This window comes from Poecilia formosa, unplaced genomic scaffold (genome assembly GCF_000485575.1).
Source record: "Poecilia formosa unplaced genomic scaffold, Poecilia_formosa-5.1.2 Scaffold78, whole genome shotgun sequence".
Classification (NCBI taxonomy): domain Eukaryota; kingdom Metazoa; phylum Chordata; class Actinopteri; order Cyprinodontiformes; family Poeciliidae; genus Poecilia; species Poecilia formosa.
The window spans coordinates 2227079-2252428 of record NW_006800017.1 but is presented as its reverse complement, the minus strand read 5'-3'; the positions used below and the strand labels follow the sequence as shown (position 1 = coordinate 2252428).

Here is a 25350-nt window from a genome sequence, read left to right as displayed (position 1 = left end):
CATACACACATAAGCTACCACTGTCTGAATGTTTTCATAAAATGTTTAAGGAAACAATTTGTTGTCTCAAAGCAAATATGTCTGAGGATTCTCAGTTTTTCATGTTTCAGGAAGGTTTGAAAGAAGTCATATGATTTTAAGCATTAATTTAGAAATGTGCCTCTCCCTTCATTACTGACAGTTGCTCATCTTCATACAGAAGCATACATGACATACATTTGTCATAATGGGTGTGTGTCACAATGCAGGGTGTAAAATGAACACCACGCTGCTGTGTAACGACAGAGCGAGTCAAATTAGCTTTGACATCACGTGTCATTTTCTTCTTAATCTAAATATAACAATTGCCTAACCATTTTGGACTGAAAGTTAAAAGCTTTGCCCACAGCCCATGATTGGTTGAAAGTGATCAAATAATTATTGGCTACATCAATCAGAAAGTAGATCCAACTCCATAGCTACGCTAGTCAATTCAAGCATCTGGCATGCCGAGGTGAGTAAATCTTCATTAGTGCATTCACAAACGCCTGCGTAGCACAACAGGAGAAGAACATTAATGGGATGGCTGTGGCCGAGAGGGAAAAGCAGATGTCTTGCAATCGGAAAGTCCAGTTTCCTCCACCATCTGTTGAAGCTCTATTGGCCAGACGCTTAACCCCAAGTTGCCTATCAATCAATGCTGGTGAATGTAGCTCTAGTGTGAAAAGAACACAATGTAATGTCAGTCGATTTATCTTGTCAATGCTCTATTTGTGTAGCATTTATTGAAATTTTATAGCAGTGGCATATATGTGTAATATACATGGCATCTCGAGATTCTGGCAGCCATGTGACAGAATATTTCAACATCTCTTAAAAAAAACAGTGGATGTTTTGCTTAGCTAGAGATAAAAAGTACTTTACTTAAGAACCAGATGTGTGCAAAGACGATGCCTGAGTGTTTTTTAATGTAAACCACATAAATTTGCATGATTTTGAATTGCGAGAGTGAGAATGAGAATGATAATGAAAGAATACTGTGACAAATATTTGCAAGTAGTTTGTTTTTACTGATAAAATAGGAATCACAGGGATTGGATTAAAGTCTCACACCATTGGTGGGCCTTGTGTTCTGATTGTGTTCTCACTGTGTCTTAATGAACAGATTGTGTTTTTGTCCTAGTTATGATTCCTAATCTAGTTTTACTCAGCAACATACATCGATCCATTTTCATTTCTTTCCTAATCATATTCAGGGTGTTTAGGAGGCTGGATGCTACCCATCAGTCCACTGGCTTGTCTAGCTAAATAACTCCAAAGAAATGCCAGCACAAGTCTGTGCAATTCTACAAACGAGTTTGTCTTGAAATCACATGGATCAGTGACAAGTTAAGTGGTAAAGTGGTTAAGTATCGCTTTATCTTATAATTTGTAGATTATGAAGACAAAGAGAACAGGGGAGCAGATGTGAAAAAGTCAAACAAACAGCAGTGCCAATGCACATTTCAACCTCAGCGCTAACTAGCTGCAGACCCAGAGATTCAGCATAATTTTTTTTTTTTTTCACTGAGAAACACACATATTCTTACACAAAGAGAGAATGCTCATTGTGTTGGCCAAAGAGGCTGCCAGAATACCACACTTTGTAAAAAAAAAAAAAAAAAAAAAAGCTTTGTAAATCATTGACGGCAATAATTAACTACAGGTTTGTGTAATTGAATTCTGCCCCGCCACCCCCCTTCTTCTAGCTGCCGCCGCTGCTGGTAAGAACGAAGGAATGGAAGCAGCAGAGAGCGAGAATCCTCTCAAAGAAAGGTTACCCGGGCAGATTGAGCCGTCACTTTAACTATGCGCTTAAGAGGTGACATGAGTGCTAGGCAGATTGCTGGCAACTTTACAATGAGCTTAAATTCCACTTCTCAAAAAAAAAAAAAAAAAAACCTTCTTCCATCTCCATGAGCGCCGTTTGACAGAACAAACAGAATTTTCACTGCTGCCAATGGCAAAGTTTAGATACACACAGGAATCGGGAAGGTTAATTGGTGTCTGACTAATTTATATGGCATAAAGTGTTAGGAACGTCCGAAGTAATGTTTAGCTGGACAAGTAGGTCTCACAGAGGCGTACTCAGACATGTGCAATAATTAGTTATTCTTACAGAACAAAAATATGTCTGCGAGTCTGACAGCCAGGGCAGAGCACCTAATGTTTCCACTTTAAACATTTAGACATTCCTACTAGATAAGCTCCTGGAGTGGGAAGTGCATGTGCAGGCATTAGGACTGACCCTTTCTCTCCTCCTCAGCCCCCCAACACGCTCATTGCTTTTACTTTTTCCCCCCTTTCTTTGTCTAAGAAAGAGGAAAGGAGATCTAGGGAGATATTAAAATGGGAGGATAGACTCCTGTGTGTGCATGCATGTGTCAGAATGCGCATGTAAATGGAAGCAGGTGCTACAAGTGTTTAAGGAGTTTTAAGTAGGCTAAGTAGGAGGAAATATTGGAAGCAAAAGAGCATGATTAGTGTTGAGGACCTACCGTAAAGATCTTAAATGTATGCACATATATCATACTTACAGTACTTTACTATTAAATTACAGTATGACTGATGTTACTCTGCACTTTTATGGTTTAATGCTACTTTTATCTTTATTAAAATGTCAAATTTTGGTCAATTTTAAACTACAAATAATAACAGTTCGAAAAAGTTTTCAGTCAATTTTGTTTACTTTGTGCGGAAGTGTTTCGTACCCCTTACACTTTTCCACATTTTGTCACATTATAACTAGAAACTTAGAAAAACACAATGCAAATTTTAGGCTGGAAAGTAACACAATATATGCAGAATGCATACAAGAATGATTTAATAAAAAAGTAAAAATATAAAATTTCACTAGTCTCAATCCTTACGCAAAATCTAACAGGTTTTCTTCCAGGATTGTCCCGGAAGAAAACCGGGACAATTGTCCCGGAAGGGACAGTGGGTCCCTGTTACTTTAACAGGGACCCACTATGTCCCTGTTAAAGTAAAACCTTACACAGCATGATACGGCCATGTGTCACCACAGGGACGGTGTGTTCCAGTGATCTGTATTCATACTGAGATTAATATAAACATCCATGCTGGCTGTGTGGATTTTATTTAGGGGCATGAAAGTAAAAAGATCTTAAGACAGATGTACGCAACATTTTGGGATTTTCCTGAGTTTGTGTCTTTTTCTGTGCATTTAACAGTAACACACAGCTTGTGTTGATCTGTTGCATAAATGCATTAAAAGTTCATTGAAGTTCTAATGTGAGAAAATCTGAAATAGTTTCATAGTTCACAATACATTTGCAATTTAATGAGAGTTTGGTATTCAATTAGTAAAAAAAAAAAGTAATTTACTGTATTTTATTGTGCTAAAAGGAGCTAGCTGTGTAACAATACTGTTTTTTAATACTGGAGATTTGGCCTATTCAAAGTAATTATAACAGGAAAAGTGGCTTCATCCAAACTGCTCAGCACTCAGTACGTTACCAGAGAGGATACTTTCTTACATCCGAGCAGATTGTTGGGTTACTTACCATGAGGATGCGGCGGTAGCTGTCCCTGTCGATGCCCCACAGTTTAAGATCTGTCTTGGCCTTGACGGTGGCAGCTCTTGGAGTCCCATAGATCAGGGCCAGCTCGCCAAAGCTTCCCCCCTCTCCGATATTGGTCACCAGCTCACCGTTCACATAAACCTGCAGAGATAAAAAGAGAAAGGAGGGACGGACAGGCCATGAGACTGTCTGCTTCAAAGAGCACTGACAAATGAAAACCGGTTGCACTCTGACTTTTGCAGCTCTCACAAAGCTATTGACTCTTTTATTTTCTATTTTCTACTCTAAGCCTTCAAATGAGATCCTCTAAGGGAATCCATCCCATCTATTTCTTCACCTCCCTCTCCTGTCATCTGAAAGACACCGAGTTAGACAGATGTGTAAAACGGTTCTGTCCTCAAGTCAAACTCATACACACTCCCTTGCTTACATGCAGAGCTCCACTTAGGCCAGCCGGTAGAGCTCTAAAGACAATACAACCTCAGTCAGGCCGTCTCTGGGGCCGTCACAGTCTCAACTGTCAACACGCTATCCACTATCTTGTTGACTTAATAACACAGGGAGACGGGAGGAGGGAAACAGAAGGACGGTTTATTCCTTTGCTCATCGCTGTGAATTGCGAAAATAGTTAGAAGACATTATTCAGACTCTAAGGGGAACCACAAGGGACCCATCCGTCACCATATGCTGGATTCTGTTCAAAGGGATGCAGAGTACTGGCTGTGGTTACGTCAAGCTCTGAAGAACAATTATCCGAACGTAGCAAAAGCGTTACATCAGAGCAGAACGGTGGTGGTGTTTTTACGACAGTTTCCAATCCTGTTCCCAGGTGGTAATTATTTTGACTTAACTGTCGTACTAGCAAGCTTTTATTCAGATCCCTAGAGCAGTCGAGTAAATTTGAAGCTTTGGTAACAGTAAGTGCGGCTCTATAAAGAAAGGCTGAAGTGGAGCATGTTTTGCCATTTCTACAGACTAAATATGAGCAGAGAGCTGTGTGACTGGTTGAGGATAAGAAACAAAATCAAAATGTAAAGTATAAGAATGAAGCATGAATTTGAGCTTAGTTACTTAGTTTGCAAAAAAAAAAAAAACTAGTTTAGGTTGAAAGTATCAAGCTTGCTATTTTACAAATTTCGTATATGCTGGTTTCTCTTGGATAAAAGGCAGTGTCTAAAAGTAAATAGATTTGTGTGCAAACATAAGGGGGATTACATTAGTAGCAACTTTCAGGCAGTTTATGAGTTGCTGGCTAATTTACACCCCTGCCTAATGAGAGACATCTTCACACTCTCGTAACATCTGCGCTGTTCTTGACGTAGTTTAGTGCCAGGGTTGTGGCTGGGAGGCAGGCAGCCGCTGTCTGTAAGGGATGGAAGAGAGGGACATGAGGTGAAATAGATGTAGAAGAGGGCGAGGTTTGGCAAGGGAGGGAGGTGAGCTTGAGGATAGTCTTCCCACAGCTTGGGTGCAGGCAGAAAAGAGTCTGTGGGAGCAGATTCAGTGGTGAGCAGGACACATCTGGTTTAACACATCGAAGGAGGAGCAATCAAGGCAGAGCAGAGCTGCAGCTGCGGGACGCTGCAGCTGTTGAGTCGAAACAACTTCATGGAAAACTTTAGGAACAAGTGGAAATATGATAATTTCAGCTCGGGATATGTTAAAATTAAATGCAAAAGACGGGAATCAAAACCACAGAAAGACATCTAAAAGCACAGCATAGAGGAATTTTGACTAGATAATTCACATTTGTGGTGAAAATCTTTTACAATGTTTGAAATCACGCTTACATTTCTTTATAGACTACAGTGTTAAATGTACCGGCTCACACCTCCAAATGATCAAGGTGTTCCAATCACTTCCACAACGACAAGAGGTGTAGAATCCACCTAATTGGTATTCGGACTGCTTTTACAATCATTTGTGAAAGTATAGGTCACTCAAGAACTCAGTGAATTTTAGTTCCCTACAGAAAATTTTCTCACAACTAAATATTCCAAATTCAACGGTTGGTGTCATTATAGCAAAGTTGAAGCAACTGGGAACACAAGAGTTAAAAACATCTTCAGTGGGAGCAATGGTTATATAGTTCCAAACACGGCTTTGGATTAGCTCAGGATCTGTCTGTCGGGTGCTTCATGTAGTGGCTTGGAAGGCCAAGCAGCTGTTTCCTAACCTTATATCATCAGGTGGCAAGGCAAAGCCTCCGACTGGTGAATAGCACACCACCACCAGTGGACTGAGGAGCAGTGAGACCTGTTCTCTGGGTGGACAAATCAGCTCCAGGTACATGGAACATGTTGCAAACAGACTTTAAATTAAGTGAACATGATTCACTGAGCACTTTTAAGTCCAGACTGAGAGCACTAGAGATGACTTCCTCAAATTGTGGCTGTTTTTAATAATCATTTGTAAGGCATTTTAATTGTGTAAGTACATGTAATTATTGTGTAAACCCTTGCCGCCTCTTGGCCAGGACTCACTTGACAAAGAGGTTTTTAATCTCAATAGGAGTTTCGTGGTTAAATGTATGCAAAACATTTTTTTTTTGTTAAAAGCCCCTTTCTCCAGGGTACTTTTAAAGTGGACTAAGACTTTTGCACAGAACAATGTTTCAATGGGTTTAGTTTGGCTTCATCATGTCCTTGTCTGCCTGACAGAAACCAGAGACAGTGTTGAAACAGTTCCTGTTGAGCACGATATCTTACAAGAGTAATAATCAAATTTCTACTTAAGTGCTTATCTTCTATCTAAATACACTTTATGGTTAAACAAAAAACTGAATGATGTTTTGTGCAAAATTGTGGCTCACATCTCTTTCACATGAATCTCAGTATAGTTTAGATTACTTATCTAATCACATCAATAAGACAATCTGAAACAATGCCAGTCAAAACAGCAAGATTAGAAGCTATTTAAATTGTGGTTGTATCAAGGCACCATCTCGGTGTTTTACTTCCTACTTTCAATTTAGGATGGATCCCTGATGTTGGAAACCTTAAAAAAAACTCACCAACCTGCCTCTCTTCTCTTATCCAGCTTTTTTGTTTTTTCTTTGGTCACTGCTATAAGTTGATAAGGTCACTTCCTGTTTAACTTTCCATCAGCTCCTGTTTTATCTCTCCACTTAGGTCTATCGGTTGGTGTCAGGCTCGCAAAGACAATAGATCTTCTCAATTCTCTGAAGCGCCATGTTCTGATTGTCATCAGACCAGAACCAGACTTTGAAGAGGACAAAACATGAGGGCAGCTCAACAAACCAGACCATATGTAGGGGTGCAATTTTGTCTTGACATGACAGGAGAAGGAAGGTTTCTTAAATCGGGTCACAGTCTTCTTTTACGAACTATACCTTTAAAAACAGTGGGATGGAAATTGACACTGGTAAACCTCCAACTGGAATACCTTCAAATATATTTTTTGTCTACTTTTCTTTTAATAACAGAAGAATTGACAAAGTGAGAGGACGCACAGAGATACAAAAAGGTGTTCAGAAGAAAACTGTGTTTTCAACGATGGTTGAAAGAGAGCATGCCTTTCAACAGATAACAGGAAGGCTGAATGCAACACAGCAAAAGGTCCGATGTAACTTTTTGAATTTTTGAGCTCTGTCACTGAACAAGTCACGTTGGAAATTTTTGACATAATGTAAAGATCTGTATTCTCTACGAATACACATGACACTGCTGCTTTTGCAGTGGTAGTTGAGCTAATCGATAATAGAGCTAAACTTGTTTTAATAATTTAAATACTATTACAAACCTATCTAAAATGACTAGTCTCTTACATGCACTCATGGCAGGAAAGCTAAAAAAAAAACAACAAAAAAAACATTAGAGTTTTGGAAATTGATTTAAAAAAATTCTAATTAGTGTGTGAAAAAATGTTAAATTTAACAGTGTCAAAATTTAGCCTAAATTAAGACATTAAAGACAATGTTTGTTAGGTTGTTTTATTAACGTCAACTTTTCAAAGCCATTTAGATATTAGCAGACATGTTTATGTAGACATTTTATCACCGTGTCAGCCACATGTTCATGCTGTTCAGACAGGAGACAGCAGCTTTTTGCTTGAGGTTGTGTGTTTGTGTGTGTCAGACACTTACGTCCACTTCACCTTGGTCAATCACATAGAAATTGTCCCCTTCATCACCTGAAAAGGAGGGAGAAGGAATCATTAGTTTATAACAATAAAGAAAATAACTAACAAGCATGCAATCTAGCTTACTTCATTATTTCCTATAAAAGGTTCTTGACAAATAAATCCTGAATTATATAATAGATAGGAGTAAGAAAGAATGACGTGCAGCCAAAGGTCTGGACTGGATTCAAATGCAGACTTGTTGGAGTAATAGTCAATCTTACTGTGGTACATGTAAAATTGAGCTATAATTTTAAACTAAGCTGGCTTAAACATACCAAAGAACACAAATAACTTCACTCTTAAAATAATAATGCAAAATTGAAGGTCTGTCTGATTTGTTTATTTCCCAAAAAGAAATAAAACCAATGAAAGAATTGTTCCAGTACTTTAGGTCTCTATAAATAAAATGGCTTTGAGCTTCTGGGTAGCGCTAAAAGTGCTACTGCCTCATTGAGAATACGTATTTCATAGGCCATGCCAATAACTTTGAGCACATGTGCTCTTGCCAGCAGAAAGTTGCAGCAATGACAGTATTCATTACTTTGGTTTAATAGCGGAAACTTTGAAACATAAGTGTCTGAACATGCAAAGCTTTAACACCTCAGTGGCATGGAAGAGAACAGTGCCTAACTACAGGTGGTTGCTTCATTCATTATGGTCTTTATATGACTGAAAACTATATTTATACTTTGAAAGCAACATTCAATCCATAAAATGTGGTCTAACTGCATCACTGTCTTAAAAAAAAGCTGTGCTTTTGAGGTAAACTCTCAAAGAGATGAATGGGATATGTGATTTATATATTCTAAAAGCATCTCTGGATAACAAAAACAGTAAAACATGGCTAAATTTAGAAGAAAAAGCAGCCAAAGTGGGTAAATGAGACGTGTATATATATATATATATTTTACTGCAGCCTTTTGGCACAAGTAAAGATGCAACTTTGAGTGTATTTTTGATCTAAGTTTACCTGAAGACTTAAAGTGTGGAGAGGACCATGTGAGTAAAGTTCACAGAAGTTCACATGGCTAATTAATTCTGAGAGGATTGGAGGGCTCGTTAATCATAGTGCCCTATTTGTCACACGAAATGTTCGCTGTCTGTCTGAAAGCCTACCCATGAAAAGACCCTATAGAGCCACGCACACACACATATTCTGACAAACCTGCTGCAACCTGGCCCTGCCATAATTTTTCTTCTTTCTCTGTCTTTCATCTCATCTATCCCTCTTTCAATTTCCTCTAACTGTGTCTGTCTTTTCTTGTACTCTTCCTGTCTTTTATCACTTTGGTGGCCAGGTCTTTGTTTTGTGTCTTTCACTTGAGAGTGCAGGCAAATGTTTAACCAGAACCTGCGCTCACAAACACACACAGATATACGTCCTCACACAAGCTGAGATGCCTCATGTGGCCTTGTTTCAACAGATTAATTTTCATATATACTGATAACGAACCAAAGGATAACATGGGTTATTATCTTTGATCTCCAGGGTGTTGTTATACCCAGAGTACCAATATTAGTGGTTCAGCAGAATAATATTAAGCAAATAATTGATTAAGTAGTAGTAGTAGTATGTTTCAATGGTATTGTGTTTATTGATATTGAAAAACATGCACGTTCCAATGACACAAGCAACTTATAGCTCACTATTGGATACAGCTTTATTAGTGTGCGTGTTAATTGACATATTTATAGCAAAATCATGATACTACTGAAATTTTGATTAATTTCTGTCCTCTATAAACATGCTGCATTTAACAATTTTGCTCGCATCTCAATCTAGTAAAAAAAAAAGTGCAATACATAGCGTTATTTTTTTAAAATCCTGGGTAGGGTTTATGTAGTGTGTAAGTAGCTAGTCGTAAGGTTGGTTTTGTTGAAGCTCTACAGTAGTCCAAACACTAGCTATGACATCAGCACTTTATACATCACACTCTTGGTGTGTATAACAATGGGTTGTCTGGGTCTGAGGGCCCTACATAGTAAGCTAGACTTATTATCACCAAATTAGGGCTGATATACTCCCGAAAGCTGTTTTAAGAGTCGGTGGGAGGCACCAGCAGTTATCCTTCACTTAGTGTCTGTTTATGATTTTTTTTTTCCCTCCCCCATTTTTTTTGAGTGCTCTGAAGCTGTAACATTAGGTGATTTTGCGCAGGTGTTAACATGACATTATCGAAAGTGGAGGATTTTCAAGAATGTGTGTTTCTTTGGCGTTTTAAAAATATGTGATTAAATGTCTGTGTTTGACAGGAGTTTCAGAGACGGAAATACAGGAAAACATGCAGTCTGGTTCTCCTGGTCTGTTTTTCTTCCAAGTCTAGGGATGACTACTGTGGAGGTTTCTCGGTAAAGCAGAGGAAAGGGACCAAGTGGTGCATGCTTGAGAGGAATGTGTGAATAGGGCAATGAGGGGAAAAGGGAGTGGTAGGATAAAATAAACATGGCCAATGGTGGCAGTGCAACTGATGTATACTTTGAGATAAATCTATTGTGGATAATCAGTAAAAGTAGTGGTGTCTTAATTGCTTCCTTTCTATTTAAGTGGTTTAGTGGTTCAAGTTAATGATAATAGGCCACCTATTATTATATCAAGGAGCTGGCAGCAAAATAGATTCTGTACATTGTTCAACATCAGTCGTCATTTTAATTTAGTCAAAACTTCAATCCTGTTGTTGCCTATTAGAGTTCTGTGATTTAAAAGAACTAATTAGGGGAAGCGCAGCAAAAATGCAAACGTTTTCACATCCCTTTAACTTTTCACATTTCTTACATTACAACCACAAATCAAGTCTAATTTAATCTGTTTGTGAAACAATGATTTTTGTCTGAAAGGTGCTACATGAATCAAACTTAATAGTAAAATTCAATGCATATCCATTTCCTTACTTTTACTTCCACCAGCTGAGGGTTTGTGGAAGAAAACCCATCTTCATAGTCATCTGCTACATCTTACGGGTCCCCTAACCTGCTTTAAGTCTGGAGTCAGAGACTAGAAGGCAGGACATTTGCAGTAGCCTTCAATACGTAAATGTCTTCTGACTTTCTTTCAAAAGTGGTTTTCCTTTATCCAACTCTCATAAAAACAGACTTGATGAATCCGAAAAATATCCTCTTCAAAGACTCTTGCTTAATCCTGTCAATTGGGTGGGTGGTCATGTTTTGGTAGCTTTGCAGTTGTGCCGTTATCTATCCATTTTCGGATCATGATTATGATTTATGAGATGCTGAAACTTTAGAATATTTCTTTATTACCCAACCCTGCTTTCAGCATCTCCGCAACTATTTGCTGTTTTGTTTTCATTCATCCCACAAAATCCCAACATGACAAAACATTAAAAAGTGCCAGAGTTACAATACTTTTGCAAGACACATATACAAATGTTCTCAATTTTAACACCATTTTTTCTAATCAAATTGTTTGTACTAACCTTGTTGGATAACTGTTTCCCCTGCAATGTGGGTGACAGGGAACATGGCATCGAATATGTCACTGCAGAGAAACAGGGAAAAAAAGGAAACAATTAAAACACACATGCTTTCATTCTTTGCATTGTATTTCTTGATTTCATTATAAATTCCATATGCAACACTTTCAAAACTGCATCATAAACTTGCAGCATGAATGTTTTTCATCATTCTCTGAATGCAACCAAATACATGCTATACCCAGATAAAGCAATCATAAAAAAAAACAACAACAAAAAAACAATCAAATACAATTTCACAATTCATGAATGAACATTTGTGAAATAAGTTGTTATGGTTGTCATATGAGAATTCCATCAAAGGCAGCCAAACGTTTCAGCCACTTAGTCTGGATCTCTGCACGATACAGGTACCGTACGTGGGCCGATTTATGGCTGTTTTGTTTCAGCTTATGATCAAAGCTCGTATCTCCGAGAGCATCTTCCTTTGGAGGCGCAGAAAAAACAAACAAAATGACAGTTGAACCCGAGTACCTGATTTCTGCTCCAGCCCGCCAGGTAAAAAAGCGCCTGTTAGACGGCTGCTAATCGCACAGTTTAAATGCATGAGGCCTCAGAAGATTAGAGCACCACTGCTGGAATGTGATGGGACAAAAGACATTATCCTCCTCTCTGGGTGTCTCTCCCCTCCAGGGTGTATTTTTTCCTATCTAATCAGTTGCATACCATTTGTGTTATAGAAAAAAAAAATACAGTAAAAAACAATATACTAAGATCAATTATATCAAAGAGTTGCAAAAACTACAGTGAATTTGGGGCAAGTTTGAGCTTGCAGTTATGTCTCTATGTGTGTGTGCATGTTTAAGCCAGAATGTCTGAATCTGAGTCCATACAGCCTATGAAAACACACAGGTTTGCACAAAATAATATGTGGGAGAGGGATAACTGCATGCTTCTTAACCTGCAGCACACAAAATACACATAAAACACAGGGAGAAAAAAATATATATATATGTCAACAGCTGTTACGTGGAGATCTAAGGATGTCCGTGAGTGGTTTGGAAGGGAACGTACCCTGCTGGTATTTATTTATGTGACACAGAATAGAAAACAGACTTAAGAAAGTGGATTTCAGCCAAATACACCCACAGGTAAGGCCAGTGAACTGCAGCTGGTCATTGCCTCAAATACACACACAAATGCACACACGCACCCACTGGAGGAAACACTTACCCATGTGCGAAAAAAAAGAAAAAAAAAATCATGCTTGCCCTTTGAAGTGTGGAAACCCAAAATAAAAAGATACACAACCACCATGCAACATGTAAGGAAGTGATAAAATGAATGCAAGCCGTAGGTGCAGCTTTGCATGTCAGCACACTATTAACACACATTGGGACAATAACAACAAACTTGTAGACAGGCATTTTTGATGAAAACGTTCTAAATGGCAGGATGACACAAGAGCTCGAACACTTTGATGGGGATTAGTCAGAGCAACATCTGCAGGACTGCCTCAGTTCTCCTCACATCTGTGACCTCCTGTGGTTGGTGCGACTGCTTGAGCAGAGAGCTTGGGGGCAATCAGTTTCAGGTCTCAGCTAAAGAGACAACTACGCTTTATTTTATTTCATTTTTTTTTTTTTTTAATTGAGAACTGGGCTGGTAACTACAATCAGGTGGCTTTTTCTCATCTGGCCCATTTGAAACTCAACATCACTCAGTATAACATACCTAAGCACCACAAGATTACAGTAAAAACAACATTCTTCACTGTGGATGGTTTGTACTGAGGGAAGAAGAGCCAAAATGATTCATTTTTAAAGTAAAATGAAGTCAGCAGAAGCAACGATGTTCTGGATAAAACCAGGACCATAAATGGCCAGACAAAAGTCATGTTCCCTTTTGTAAGACTGGCAATTAATGACTGGCAAAACCAATCTGGGCGATCGAGAGTATGTCACCAATAAACTCCAAGAGCATCAAAGAAAACCAAACCTGAGTTTAAGTAATTACACTTGACCACCTCTTTCTTTCAATGCCCCGCCTCTCTGCATCCATTCAGAGTATGCATCAGTGAGTACAACAAAGAAAGTCATGATGGTAATTACTTCCCCCTGTCTCTACCCATCTCTCTATTCTCAGTCACCTTTCTCCCTTCCTATACCCTCTGAACGCCCCCCCTGGTGTTCCCTTTGATTCATTTCTGCCCCACATTTTACTCCCCACTCTTCTTTCCCCCTCTCCATGTGTCCTAGATGAAGTGATTAATCTTGTCCTTTCCGCTACCTGTTGCCCCCGCCTGACCTTATGAAAAGGCAGAGTAACTCAACCAACAACGGATGCGCTGTTCAGACAGAGACGGACAGAAAGAGAGTGAGGCAAAGACGCCCAGCAAAGAACGGTGATGGCGGAAGTGGGCCTACGAAGTTCATCCCAATCTGCAACCACACACAAGAACACACACAGCTCGTATATTACCAAATTCAAACATACAGTGTGTGCACGACGGCATTAAGGATTAATTAATTAAGAAGTTAAAAATGTGCAAATTGTGAAGCTACTCATGTTGCCAGACCTCATGTTCCAACTTGCACATTACAAGTGAGGGACAGGAACATTTTATTTTCGTCCTCCACAATAGCTTATTGTTGTTCTGCAACACTCAGAATATAGTTTTTAGCTCGGGGCATTTCAGTCATTAATGAAGTCTAATCAGGCTTGCTTATTGTGGCTGGATTGCTTGTTGTTGTTCCAGGTTGGCAGTGACAGCCGCCCTCTCTCCTTCACCTCCTACCCCGCCACCCGCCTCCAGTCTCTCTTGCAGCACAGCTGTTTATTTGTTCAGCAGCAAACATCTTATCTTTTACATTTCTGTGTCAACAGACGGCGCTGCCATTATTCCATTAGCACCAAACAGGCTCTTTTGACGCTGCCGCGTGCCGCCCGTTCTTTGGGTTTCTAAATGGCCCGCAGAATGTTGACTAAAACAGCCAATCCAGACTCATCAGTCCGTTTGGGTGGAAGAGATTTTGTAATAAGCAGAACAATCAACAGCTTCACCGCGTACTGGGAACTTCCCTGTTTTTCAGGCCGTGTCTCAGCTTGGCAGCGACGTGCCACTGGTTTGGCTGTGTTTATGCCATGAGGGCCTGAAGGAGTAATTTTCACTGCCACTGTTGATTCCAATTCATTGTGCTGATTGTGCCGATTCTGCACAATGGCCTTTGTTTTGCCAGCATAAACAATTCCAAGCAAAAGGCGACGGGCTGAGATTTGAGACGTTCCACCGGAGAACGAAGACAAACAAAGCTGTCTAATATACATACTGAACGAAAGCAGTAAAAGAAATGCATCTTTGATTAATGTGGTTTTTATATGTTCCTGCATGCAGTTTTTTTTTCCTCCAACACCTCAGAAAGATAGGAATGTTAAAAAGGCCCACCTTACTGCACTTTATCCAGAATCAAAAGCTTTCTGCACATTCTCAACAACCTACGTGGCAGCTCACCATGAATAACACACAACTCCATGCAGATTTTTGTTTGGCAGCTGTTGTGATTAGTCAGCAAAACATTTAAGGCTCGACTTAATTCACAAATATGGCCAAGCAAACATAAATTAGACGTCCACTGATAAGTGGAGGTATAAAAATAAAAAAAGTTGTATAGCCTGTGATGGTTAGCTGGAAAACAGCTTTACGAGAGCTGACTAAGAGCTGCAGTTTAATGTCCAGTTTAAATTTGTGCTCACCAAGCCAAAGTTACCCACATGGAACAACCAACTCACACCACCTTCAGCCATGCTGTTTGTGTAGGTGCAATCATTTTGCCTTCTAATTGCATTTTCAGTTATATAACCTTTCGAGTAACCACGTGCAACAACGTCCTCGCACGTAGACAGATACCCTTCGACGTCGGCAAAGAGAGAGTGAGACGCTCAGAAAACAGGGAGATGAGAAAGGAATAATTACAAAGCGTTGAAGCATTCTGTGGAAATATTTATGACATAAAAGCCTGTGGCACGCGGTCCTATTCATTCTGGAGACCAACACTTAGAAAGAAAAAAAAAATCATCATGGGGCTACTGCCCCTGGTTTTGTACTGCCATTCAGGACTATGAAAAAAGTGTTACATGGTAAAAACAAAAAATCACAACTGCAGTCCATTTATTAAACAACTGTTTATCAGAATAAAGTTAACAAGAAAATAGGTGCATGGTTATGTTCAGACAAATTTAGGGATTTATAGGTTTGGATTTGCACATTCACACAAGTCTACCTGTGTGAATGCGCAGTGGAGAAGAGGAGATCGAGCTGTCTTAACACAATAGTTTTCAAAACTAGAGCGAAATGATGTTTAGCGGCACAAGATTTCAGCTAATATAATTTTTCTTCATCAACATAATTTGTAAGGCTGATGGCGTTACCATTTCTTAGGTCTGGGTCTCAGGGCTGTCGGATAGACAAACCCTCATTCAGCACTTCTAACTCATGACTATTAAATACCTAAGTTTGACAAGTATGTTGACAAAATAAGAAGACAGTACCCCTTTATTGTTCTTACTATAAATCCTGAATTTTTTTTAAAAACCGTCTTTCATTCATCCATCTCAAATTCAATGGGCAAGAACACCAGAACTATGACTAGGAGCCTGAAATGATTATTGTTTCCAGATGTAAAATTAATTCATTCAATTACTTGCAGACAGGGATTAGCCAATAGACACAGTTTCACATTATTCATGCGTAAAACTTGTCCTACCATTATTTATAAGACCAAATCTAGTTATTAAAATAAAGCTGACTGAAACTACATATATGGAACAGTTTCTAATACAAAAGTGTCAGAGCAAAAACATAGTTGCAAAGTAGATGACAATATTATAATTTTCTCATAGAGTTTAGAAGCCTTACCATATTCTGCACAGTGCAAATTGTAAAGTAAAGATTAACTGGTTTCATAGTTCAATTCCACTGTAATAATCCTATTATTACAGCTTCCATACAGTGGAATAGGCACTATTAATAATAGCTGGTCCTTAAGGTTTAGAGATGGACATTTGTCTTGATAAGGACCAGAAAGACATGGATGGAAAGGATGTCCAGAAAAGAACATGAGAAAAGCCACTTTCACTTTTAAAAATACTTAATTCCCGTGGATTTGGACCTCGACCCTACAAAAACCCTTCTTATTAAATTGCAGCCTGCAAGTCAGTTTAAACAGTGAAATAAACTGCTGCTTTTCTGTCTCATCCCTATAAACAGAGGTTTTAAAAATATTTAAAGATTGTGGTTGAATACAACGAAGGCCAGAGAGCCACACACCTGGCTCTTGTTGTTTTATAGGGATGTAAACTTGAGTGCATCCTGTTGTCTTAAAGTGTGAACATGTGCCTCAGGATGCGTGTGTGGCAAAACCAGAGCACCTGAGGGACGGTGCTTTTCGCCCTTACAAACTGTGTGACCTCTGAACGCCTGGTTAAACCTGATGACAGGCACCGCAATGATCAGACCAACTCGTAGACAAAAAGGCAGTCAGGTACGAAACAAGCTGCATTAGGTTAACATCAATAGGGTTTATTTAGGCGACCCTGGACGTGGACGATAGATGACGGCTGTAAGTGCCAAACTAAGATGAGGGTGATCATAGCACTAATATTCAGAGCAGATTTGGATGTTGTGCTCGTTATTAATGAATCAAGTCCATAAAAGCAATTTAAATATGTGTCATGCTACTCTCATAAACTGCTACAATTTACACCCAAATGTAAACCTACGACTGAGAGCGGAACAAGATCACAGATACACGAGGCTAAAATGTTTTTTTCTCTGGGCTCTCCTGTAGAGATGGGGTGAGAAGCTCGGTCATCCAGCGATGATGCTCGGTCATCCTAACCAGATGCTCGGGCATCTGGTTAGGATGCCCGAGCAATAAATCACCCTTAGATTAAAAAAAAACAAAACAAAGCAAAACAAAAAAAACAACCAGCCAGTGAAGGACATAGCCTCTATTGTCGAGGATTGATGAATCCGTCCAATTGCTTAACCTTACATTCCAAGCAATAAGCAGAGATGAAAAAAAAAAAAGTCAGTTGTGGGTTTGTTTCCATGGCTCAATGTTTAATTTGCAGATGTATGTTTTAAGGATTATATGCCATTTTATTATTTATGTGTAGTTAAATGTTAGTGTAGTTATAAAGTGTTCATTATCGAAATGTTCTTATTCATTACTGACATACGTTTTTTCATTACCGCTACGCTCATTTTATGATAATTTATTTAGATTAAACAAAAGAATTATATGATCTTTTTAATTCCTCAATGAAATGGTCAGACTCTTTATATTATGGTTGTGTTGTTTTTTTTTTTTTTTTTTAAATTTAATGATTTAACATAAAATTAGAACCAAAATTGATTTTAAAAATTGTATTCATGTTGCGGTAATGAAATAATTGTTTACATTAAAATAATAAATTTTGTTATTAATGACTATTCATTGTTGGTACCTTCTCCTTTGTGGACACTGAAGTCCTTGGCGTCCAAAAAAAGTGGAAAAAATGTTTTTGTGGTTTCATATTTCTTCATCAAAATTGTGTTACGGTAATGAATTTATGTCCTCAAAGTCAGACTAAAACGTCTAAAAACACCTTTAAAAATATGCATAGAGGTTATAATTTTACATTGAAAAGTAAAATTAGATTCTATTTTATAAAGAAGGTGTGTTTTTGTATGTACACAATGCTATTTTATTTTTGCTATTAGTTGCGTCGTGTTCGTGAGAATCACCAGGTTGCATTGAAGTTCTCAGCAGGCTCTACTGCTTTACGAAAAGGTTTTTTACTTTTTAGCTCCATGAGCTATGAAGAGTGTTCTCCAGTTTTCAGTGAAGTCAGGCACAATAATGGTGTGTGGAAAATATCAGCCAAGCAAGCTGACCAAACAAAGATGTGAGGAATGCGCAGTGTGCTTGGAGAACTGTGACCTGAGTGAAACGACTACACCAGTACAGTTTTATACTGATCCATATCCTTTGAAAACAGGACAGATTATTTACAGCTTCACAAAAACGAGCATGTTGCAGGATAGCACAGGGGCTCTAATCTGCAGAAGCTGATCAATTAAACCAGCGCAACGACTGGTTGCCATGGGGAATCAGGCGAACGCAGGCATGTGGGAAGATGCTGCTGACCGAGGATTTAAACCAGATTATAGAGCAGGTGGTTCTGCTTATTTCACATCAAGCGCCGTCACCGGTGCTGCTGCTTGATCTTATAACTTTCAAAGCAAAGGTGGGAGTTTTTTTTTTCTCTTTAAGGACCAAACAAACAAATGTGACTTTGTGCCAAACCTTGCACAATGTAGTTGATAGAAAACTGAGAAATTTTTTTTATCTTCTGGCTACTTTATTTCATACTTTACTTAGCATAAGTTGTTAAGGTTTTCTTTTATCTTTTAACAAAAGAGGCTGTCTGAAAAACAAAAGCAACATATTCTGATTTGTGCTTTATGCATGTTTACTTCCAATTATTTTTTTCTACATAGCATATTAAATGACAAATTACTTGTTACTTCATAATAATGTGAAATGGAGCAGTTTAAGGCTTAAAGTAAAATTAAACTAACTCTAATTTTATAGAAATCTGAAACACTTAAAACAGCTGTCACTGTTTATAGGACAGTGACAGCTGTCCTATAAACAGCTGTCACTGCCACTGTTTGGCATTTTTCTATGAAAAATGCCAAACTTTTTTAAACTCTGCTTTTGATCCTTCTGAGTTCTTTGTGTTATAAAACAAAAACATTCACCAAGAGTTTACAGCACCTATAAAACAGATGGCGTTTACACATGGTACTAGCGAGACTAGACACTGTATCGAAGGAAGGACGCAAAGGAAGGAGTGAAGGCAGGACACAAGGACAGAAGGAAAGGTGTAAAGAAATAAAGAATGAAGGACATGAGAGAACAACAAGAAAGGATTTGGGCCTAGATATATGAAAGGGAAGAAAAAGGAAGAGCAAAACCAAGGAGGAAAGGAAAAGGGGGAAGACAAAATCAGGCAGACAAATGGAAGAAAATTAAAAAAGGACACATGAGAAGGACAGAAAGAAGGGAATAAAAGAGCACAAAAGAGGGAAAGAAAGAAGAAGGGATATGAGAAATTGAGGAAGGAAGGACATAAAAAATGGAAGAATGGCATGAGGCAGGACATAGGCACGGAAGAAAGCAAGGACACAAGGATGGAAAAACACAACAGTTGGAAGCGTATAGTGTGCTAACACACTATACCCTCTTATCTTTTCCATCCTTTTCCATACAGTGTAGAGCTGTTAATACATCAATGATAAAACATTTAACATATTTAATTTCTTTACTAAACGGGTCCCTCTTCGGGTGGGGAGAGCAACTAGTGAATTGTACACTAACTCACTCAGTAGCCTCAAACCTTTGAGCCAAAGTTAAACCAGGAGCCCCAAGATAAAATACCAGACTGAGCACCTTGGACCCTGCAAACCTGCCAATAGCAACCTCAAGAAGGCTAATAGCTGTGTCTTATCACCTTTGGTTGCCTTTCCAGCTTCCCAATGGATGAAAAGCCCTTTTTACATGTGCAGAAAAGGCACAGAAAGAAAGATTTTATGTATCAGCAGAGAACAATATTAACTACATAATTAACTGGCAAATTTTGTAGTTGGTGCCAGATCCAAATTTGATTTGCATCTTATGTTTCTCTTATATAACGTGGTACATTATCTTAGTAGGTGTATGATGACATAAGTCCAGACTCTGCTCTCTTTTTAATGCATTGTTGCATGTGTCAAGAGCGACAAGCCTGTTTCACATCTCCAATTGTGATCCAGCACACACCACCTGCTGGTGAAGCCATGATGTCAGCCTGCAAGCACAAAAAACATCACAAGCAGGCCCCGTCCTGCTGCCTCTCTTCAGGTTTCCTCTCCCTTTTCTTTTCTTTCTTTTTTTTTTTTATTTGCCACCAAGCTGCCGTGCTGTTGCTTAACTTTACAAGAACTTCTTTTTTCTCTTCTCCTATTTCGGACCTTTCTCCTCATGCTGTCAGTCCGTATCACATTTTCAGCGATCAGGGATTTTCACACTTTCCTAATGCCCCCCACTCTCTGTTGTTGTTTGCCCCAGGGCAGGAAAAAGCGAGCTCTTCCTCCACTTAGAGACAAAAAGGGTCAGGTTGAATCAGGCGCTGACAGGACTAAGCCTCTGCCTCTCTGATGTGTCTGCAGCAGACATGTCACTGCATAGAGGTAAAACAAGAGCGAAAACCCCTTCCTTGCTCATTACGAAGACATCGAGAAAAGCATTTACCTCAAAGCATATAAGTATAATAAGTTTAGTTAAGGTAGAAATAAAATATTAAGTGTACTGAATGCGCCAAGAACTTTATCCCCTTCAATTTTCTCTCTGGTTTGAGAACACACACATTTCCTGACATGTTCCTGAACATCACAAGGAACGCCGCCATCCTGAGGGCAAGTGTTTTTTGTTTTTTTTTGGGTTTTGTTTTTTCAACTCTTCCATCTCCTCCTTACCTGTCATTCTCATCTCACAGAGGACAACACCTACAATGGAATAAGGACTGAAGAAGCAGATCAGAACGCAAATTGGTCTTTGTGGGGAATTAGACCTGCGAGGTGTTTACACAGGTATGTGGCACATTACACATACCTGCTGGAACACATTTACATGCTGAAACTGAGAAGGGAAGAAACAAAGAGGCAATCAAACGTAGACGAGTAAATGAGTAAAATGAGAAGACTGAGGCTAAAGTATCCATGGTTGAAGAGAAATGCAAAGTATTCATACCCAATGGACATTTTTATTCCCAGAAGCCGAGACAAGTTTCAGGATGCTGAAACCGTAGTGAGAGACTCCTGATCTGACCCAGTGGCTGTTTGTTTACAGTAATTGTCCTGCTGGAAGATGAACTTTGATTTGGTTATTCCGAAATGTTCGTTCTGTTTATTTCAGTAATTCAGAGGTGAAGTCAGTGAGTGAATTGATGCCACCAACCCTGCCAAAAAAAATAAATAAAAAAAATTAAATAATTTATTTTACCTCTTATTCCGAGCTGATCTATGACTTTGCTAAATAATTTTGTACACTTGTGAATTGAAAAATTTAACCAGTTATAATTATTTGTGATCCTTCAATGTTAGAAAAAGAGACTTACACAGCAACAACAACTTTTTTTCAGGAGACATTGGCGACATGATGACGTGCAGCAAATGTGAGATACAAGCTCCATGAGACGCTCCTTTCTAAAAGGTAATGCACTGAGCGCCTATCGCCTAACTGAAACTCTAGCAGAGTGACACCATTACACCAACGAGTAAGTCATGGGAGAATTAACACACTTTAACAAGGCTGTTGTCTGTGTCTGTGAACTGGAACCTGTCGCTGTAGCATAGACAAAGCAGACGTGATGTATACAATAGGAGGCCATGGGGCAACCCTGGCAGTTTGGTCAGATGCAACGTTGCTCTGTCCCCCAGCTAATGCATGGCGGTCAGTGTGTGGCCTGTTATTTGGGCCTGATTGCGCTACAAAAAACACAGAAGGACTGCAGGAACATCGTGTTGCCATACTGAAGGGAAACAGAAGCAGATTTACTCTGGATATTCGTTCAAATGAAATAAAAATGATCACAACTAGCATGAGTGACTCCTACCTATACCGTTCCTTACTCCGTGCCTCTTAGGACACTGTCTCCTAAGAGGCAAGAGGCAGTTTATCCTCTTGGCTTTTGACTTTTGAGCAATTTTTAAAAGTTGGACTGGGTCTCTAATGGCATGAGCTCAAAATGGTTGAGTCAAATCTACAGTTCTTTTCAAATAAGAAGCTGTGGCAAGACTTGAAAACTGATGTCCATAGACACGTAATTCAACTGAGCTTGTGCTATTTTGCAAAGATAGATGTGAGAATTTCAGTCTCAAGATGGGTAAAGGTGGTAGAGATAAACCAGCCTTGCATGTGTCAAAAAGGAAGAAGTGTGAATAGCTTTGGAGGATACTGCAAGAAAAAAGACAGTATGAATTGGAATGAAATTACTAAACAATATACAAACATACACAGGAGTATAAAATAATATTTCTGTGCAGTTTTGGGGTGCATTTGGAAAGAATACAAAGGTGTAAAGAGATTCCAAATACGAATACTGCGACACCTCTTACTTGTTTCTGAGGATTTGACACAGAAACTGATGCAGGTGAATGATATGGAGCTAAAGTTTCCAGTAATCTACCTAAATACTTGGTTATGTCTACATGTGTGCACTGGCTGTAATTTAAATACGAGTATGTGTTCAACAGCACACACAGATACAGCTTGGCCAGTACAACCTGCCTTCTGATGACATGTTTACATGTACACCTAATGATTAGTGTGAGCGTTAAGGTGAAGTTGTCTAGACCTGAATCAAAGACGGGACAATCTGGGGGAGGTAAAAACTGCTGGCTTGTTAGCTGTCCGTGCGCTGGACGGTGGTGGGGATGGTGGAGGTTCAGTGAGGCCTGCAGCTCTCCTGCGGTGAGTGACCTCACCGCCTGGCCCCTGGCATTGTGGCAGCAGCACAAAGCCATGCAGGGGACAGGGACAAGGGGCATATACATCAGTATGGGGGGAGGGAATGGGTGAGAGTGGACGCGGACATGAATGAGCAGGAAACAGAGAGAGACAGGGGGAACAGAAACAAGGAAAAGACAGAATGTACTGAATAGTAAAAGAGATGAAAAAGAGGACCACCAGACTTTCAGGGAAAGCACACATAAGAGCACGTGGGAGTAAAGAGGGAGAAAGTTACAAGAAATACAGAAAAGTAGTCAAAAATCCCCTTAGAAATGTCTGCTGTCTGTTTCCTGTGCATCCAATTTACTGTCCTCTGTGTGCTGCTAGAAAGTGAGAATCTGCAAATTGTCCCCCAACTCGAAGAGAAAGGGCTAAGTCAAAGCCCGAGTTCATCTTGAATAGATGCACTCCTTTTTTTTTACTGTCAATACAACAGATGAAGAATTTCTATGGAGAAATGCTACCTGTTTTATCCATATGTGGCTAAAACACCCTCTAGGGGCAGCTGTAAGGTAACAACAACAGGCATTACCTTTCCTAGAGATTAATGATCCGCTGTTGTAATGATAGCTGATTTGGTTAAATGCTGGGGTATCCGTCTTCCCACCCTCTTTGTAGCTCTGTCTCATCACAGAATAATTCAATAAACGTCTAATAAAGCAACAAACTTGTCCCTCTCTTTTGTTTCATTCATTGCTGCACCCATCGCCAGTACACTAAGGATGTTTCCCGTCAATCTGCACGGCCTAGTGATGAAGGTGCAGAGGTCAGAGTTTAAGGGGCAGGGGTCAACTAATCAGTCACTTCATCAACTCATTACTCAGCTTGTTAATTAGAGGATTAAAGCAGGCAGGATGGAGAAGCAGCACCTCTTCCAAATCCCTCTTCATCACTCTTCATCACTGTACCTTTACTTTAAAGTTTAACATTTGTCTTTATGTACTTCAGAAAAAAAACAAAAAACTTTTCTATAAAGAATTTAATTATTTACGATGTGAAGTATTGCATACATTACATTATATCTCTTGAGCTACAATGACTGAATAACTTCTTCACTTAGTTGGGTTTTTAAATGCAGAAGCATGAAGAATTTGAAGAGTACACACGCAAAAGGCAATGAAAGAGCTTGGACGTCAAAATTTAACACATTCATAAACACGTAAGATGAATGTCAAGTACCAGGAAAATACAAATTGTGAGAATCTGTGGAAAAAATGTAAGAATTCAACAGGAAAATTTTCATCTTTAAAGAAATGTGCTTGGAATGCACTCTCATGAAGTATGAGCATAGGAAAGTGTTTGGATTTAATCCAAACATCCTGCATGTAGAGGTGAGCGTAACTTTATCAGCCCAGAAACAGCCTTCATACTGTTGCCTGATGCTAAGTGATGTTATTGCAGCAACATTTGCGTAGCAGTGTTGCATATACGCGGTATGCACAATGTGCTAAGGAAAATGCTAAGGAAAATGATGCTGACGCGTTCTTTACCTAAGACAGCATTGTTTCTATTTTTCAACTTCTTGTCCCACGTTTAGTATTTTCTGTCACTTTTAAACTAATTTCCAACGCAGGAAATATCTTAAGGGGAGTAAATGATTTACGCTCATTTAGACCGTAATCCCATCATTAGCCAACATTGATCACATCAAAACCCCAAGCTTTCCCATTTCGAAACATATTTACAGTATATAATGGGCGCAGCAACTAGATTGCAATGCTATTTTTAACGCTTGTAGGAGAATTTCCTCATCCAGGCTTAACAGACTGTTTATATGGACACAGAGAACAAGGCTTTAAACGTGTGTTTTATTCCCTAAGAGTGGTTTGTGGTATAGGGGTATTAGAAGACTGCCGACAGACAGCAGGAGACGACTTGATACGTTTATATGGGTCTTTGTTTTATCACAAGAAAAGCTGGAGATCATCAAGGTGTGTAGAGAAAAGCAAACCAACGTCCCAGAAAACACTATTTATTACCATCAGATGCCTAATTTCATGTCAAAATTTGTACACAGATAAGAAAGTATGTGATATGGACATCAGGATCTATGTTGGCCTCCTCTGACCATTTCAAAGCACATATTTTGAATGAGTTTTAATTTGGGGAAGTGATGAAAAGATAAACTAGCTGGACAACATGGCTACTTATACATCACAGTATAGAACCTGAGGCCTTTCACCTAACTTCGTTATCTTCCTGATATCTGAATAGTTTAAAACTTTTATCTGGGGCATTTCCTTATCTTACTGAAACCTAAACACATAAATCAGATATGCAGGTTATGAAACAATTTCCTCTGATAGGATATTTTTTTTGTACACCTCTATCTTTACAGCAGCAGGTGCCTGGACACAATGTGAAATCAGACACCTGCTTTGCAGCTTATCTTGAGAAAATATGTATGTTTGAGAGGGCGTGTCATAATGAGGTCATTCTGGCAGCTAATGGGCAGCAGATAGACTGGCCTTTCCTTCAGCCTGCTGGCAACAACACCCAAACAGATGTTCAGATATAACTGCAGAGACCAAGAACTGTCTGAAAAATGAACAGATTAGCATAGATTCCTCTAATGGTGTGGTGTTTGCTTATTTGCGGCATTTGTCCCTTTTAATTTAA

The 25350-nt window shown here is 39.1% G+C and overlaps 1 protein-coding gene across 5 annotated transcripts in view; it reads right to left on the bottom strand.

The window, feature by feature from the left end:
• Positions 1-25350, bottom strand: part of prkar1b (protein kinase, cAMP-dependent, regulatory, type I, beta) — a 68207-nt gene that overhangs the window by 16117 nt on the left and 26740 nt on the right. For all 5 annotated transcript variants that reach the window (XM_007556408.2, XM_016673544.1, XM_007556409.2 and 2 more), the window contains 3 exons: positions 11138-11199; positions 7669-7715; positions 3546-3704 (listed from right to left, as the gene is read on the bottom strand). In XM_007556408.2, coding sequence (XP_007556470.1) covers positions 3546-3704; positions 7669-7715; positions 11138-11199 — 268 coding nt within the window. The remainder of the gene's footprint in view (positions 1-3545; positions 3705-7668; positions 7716-11137; positions 11200-25350) is intronic.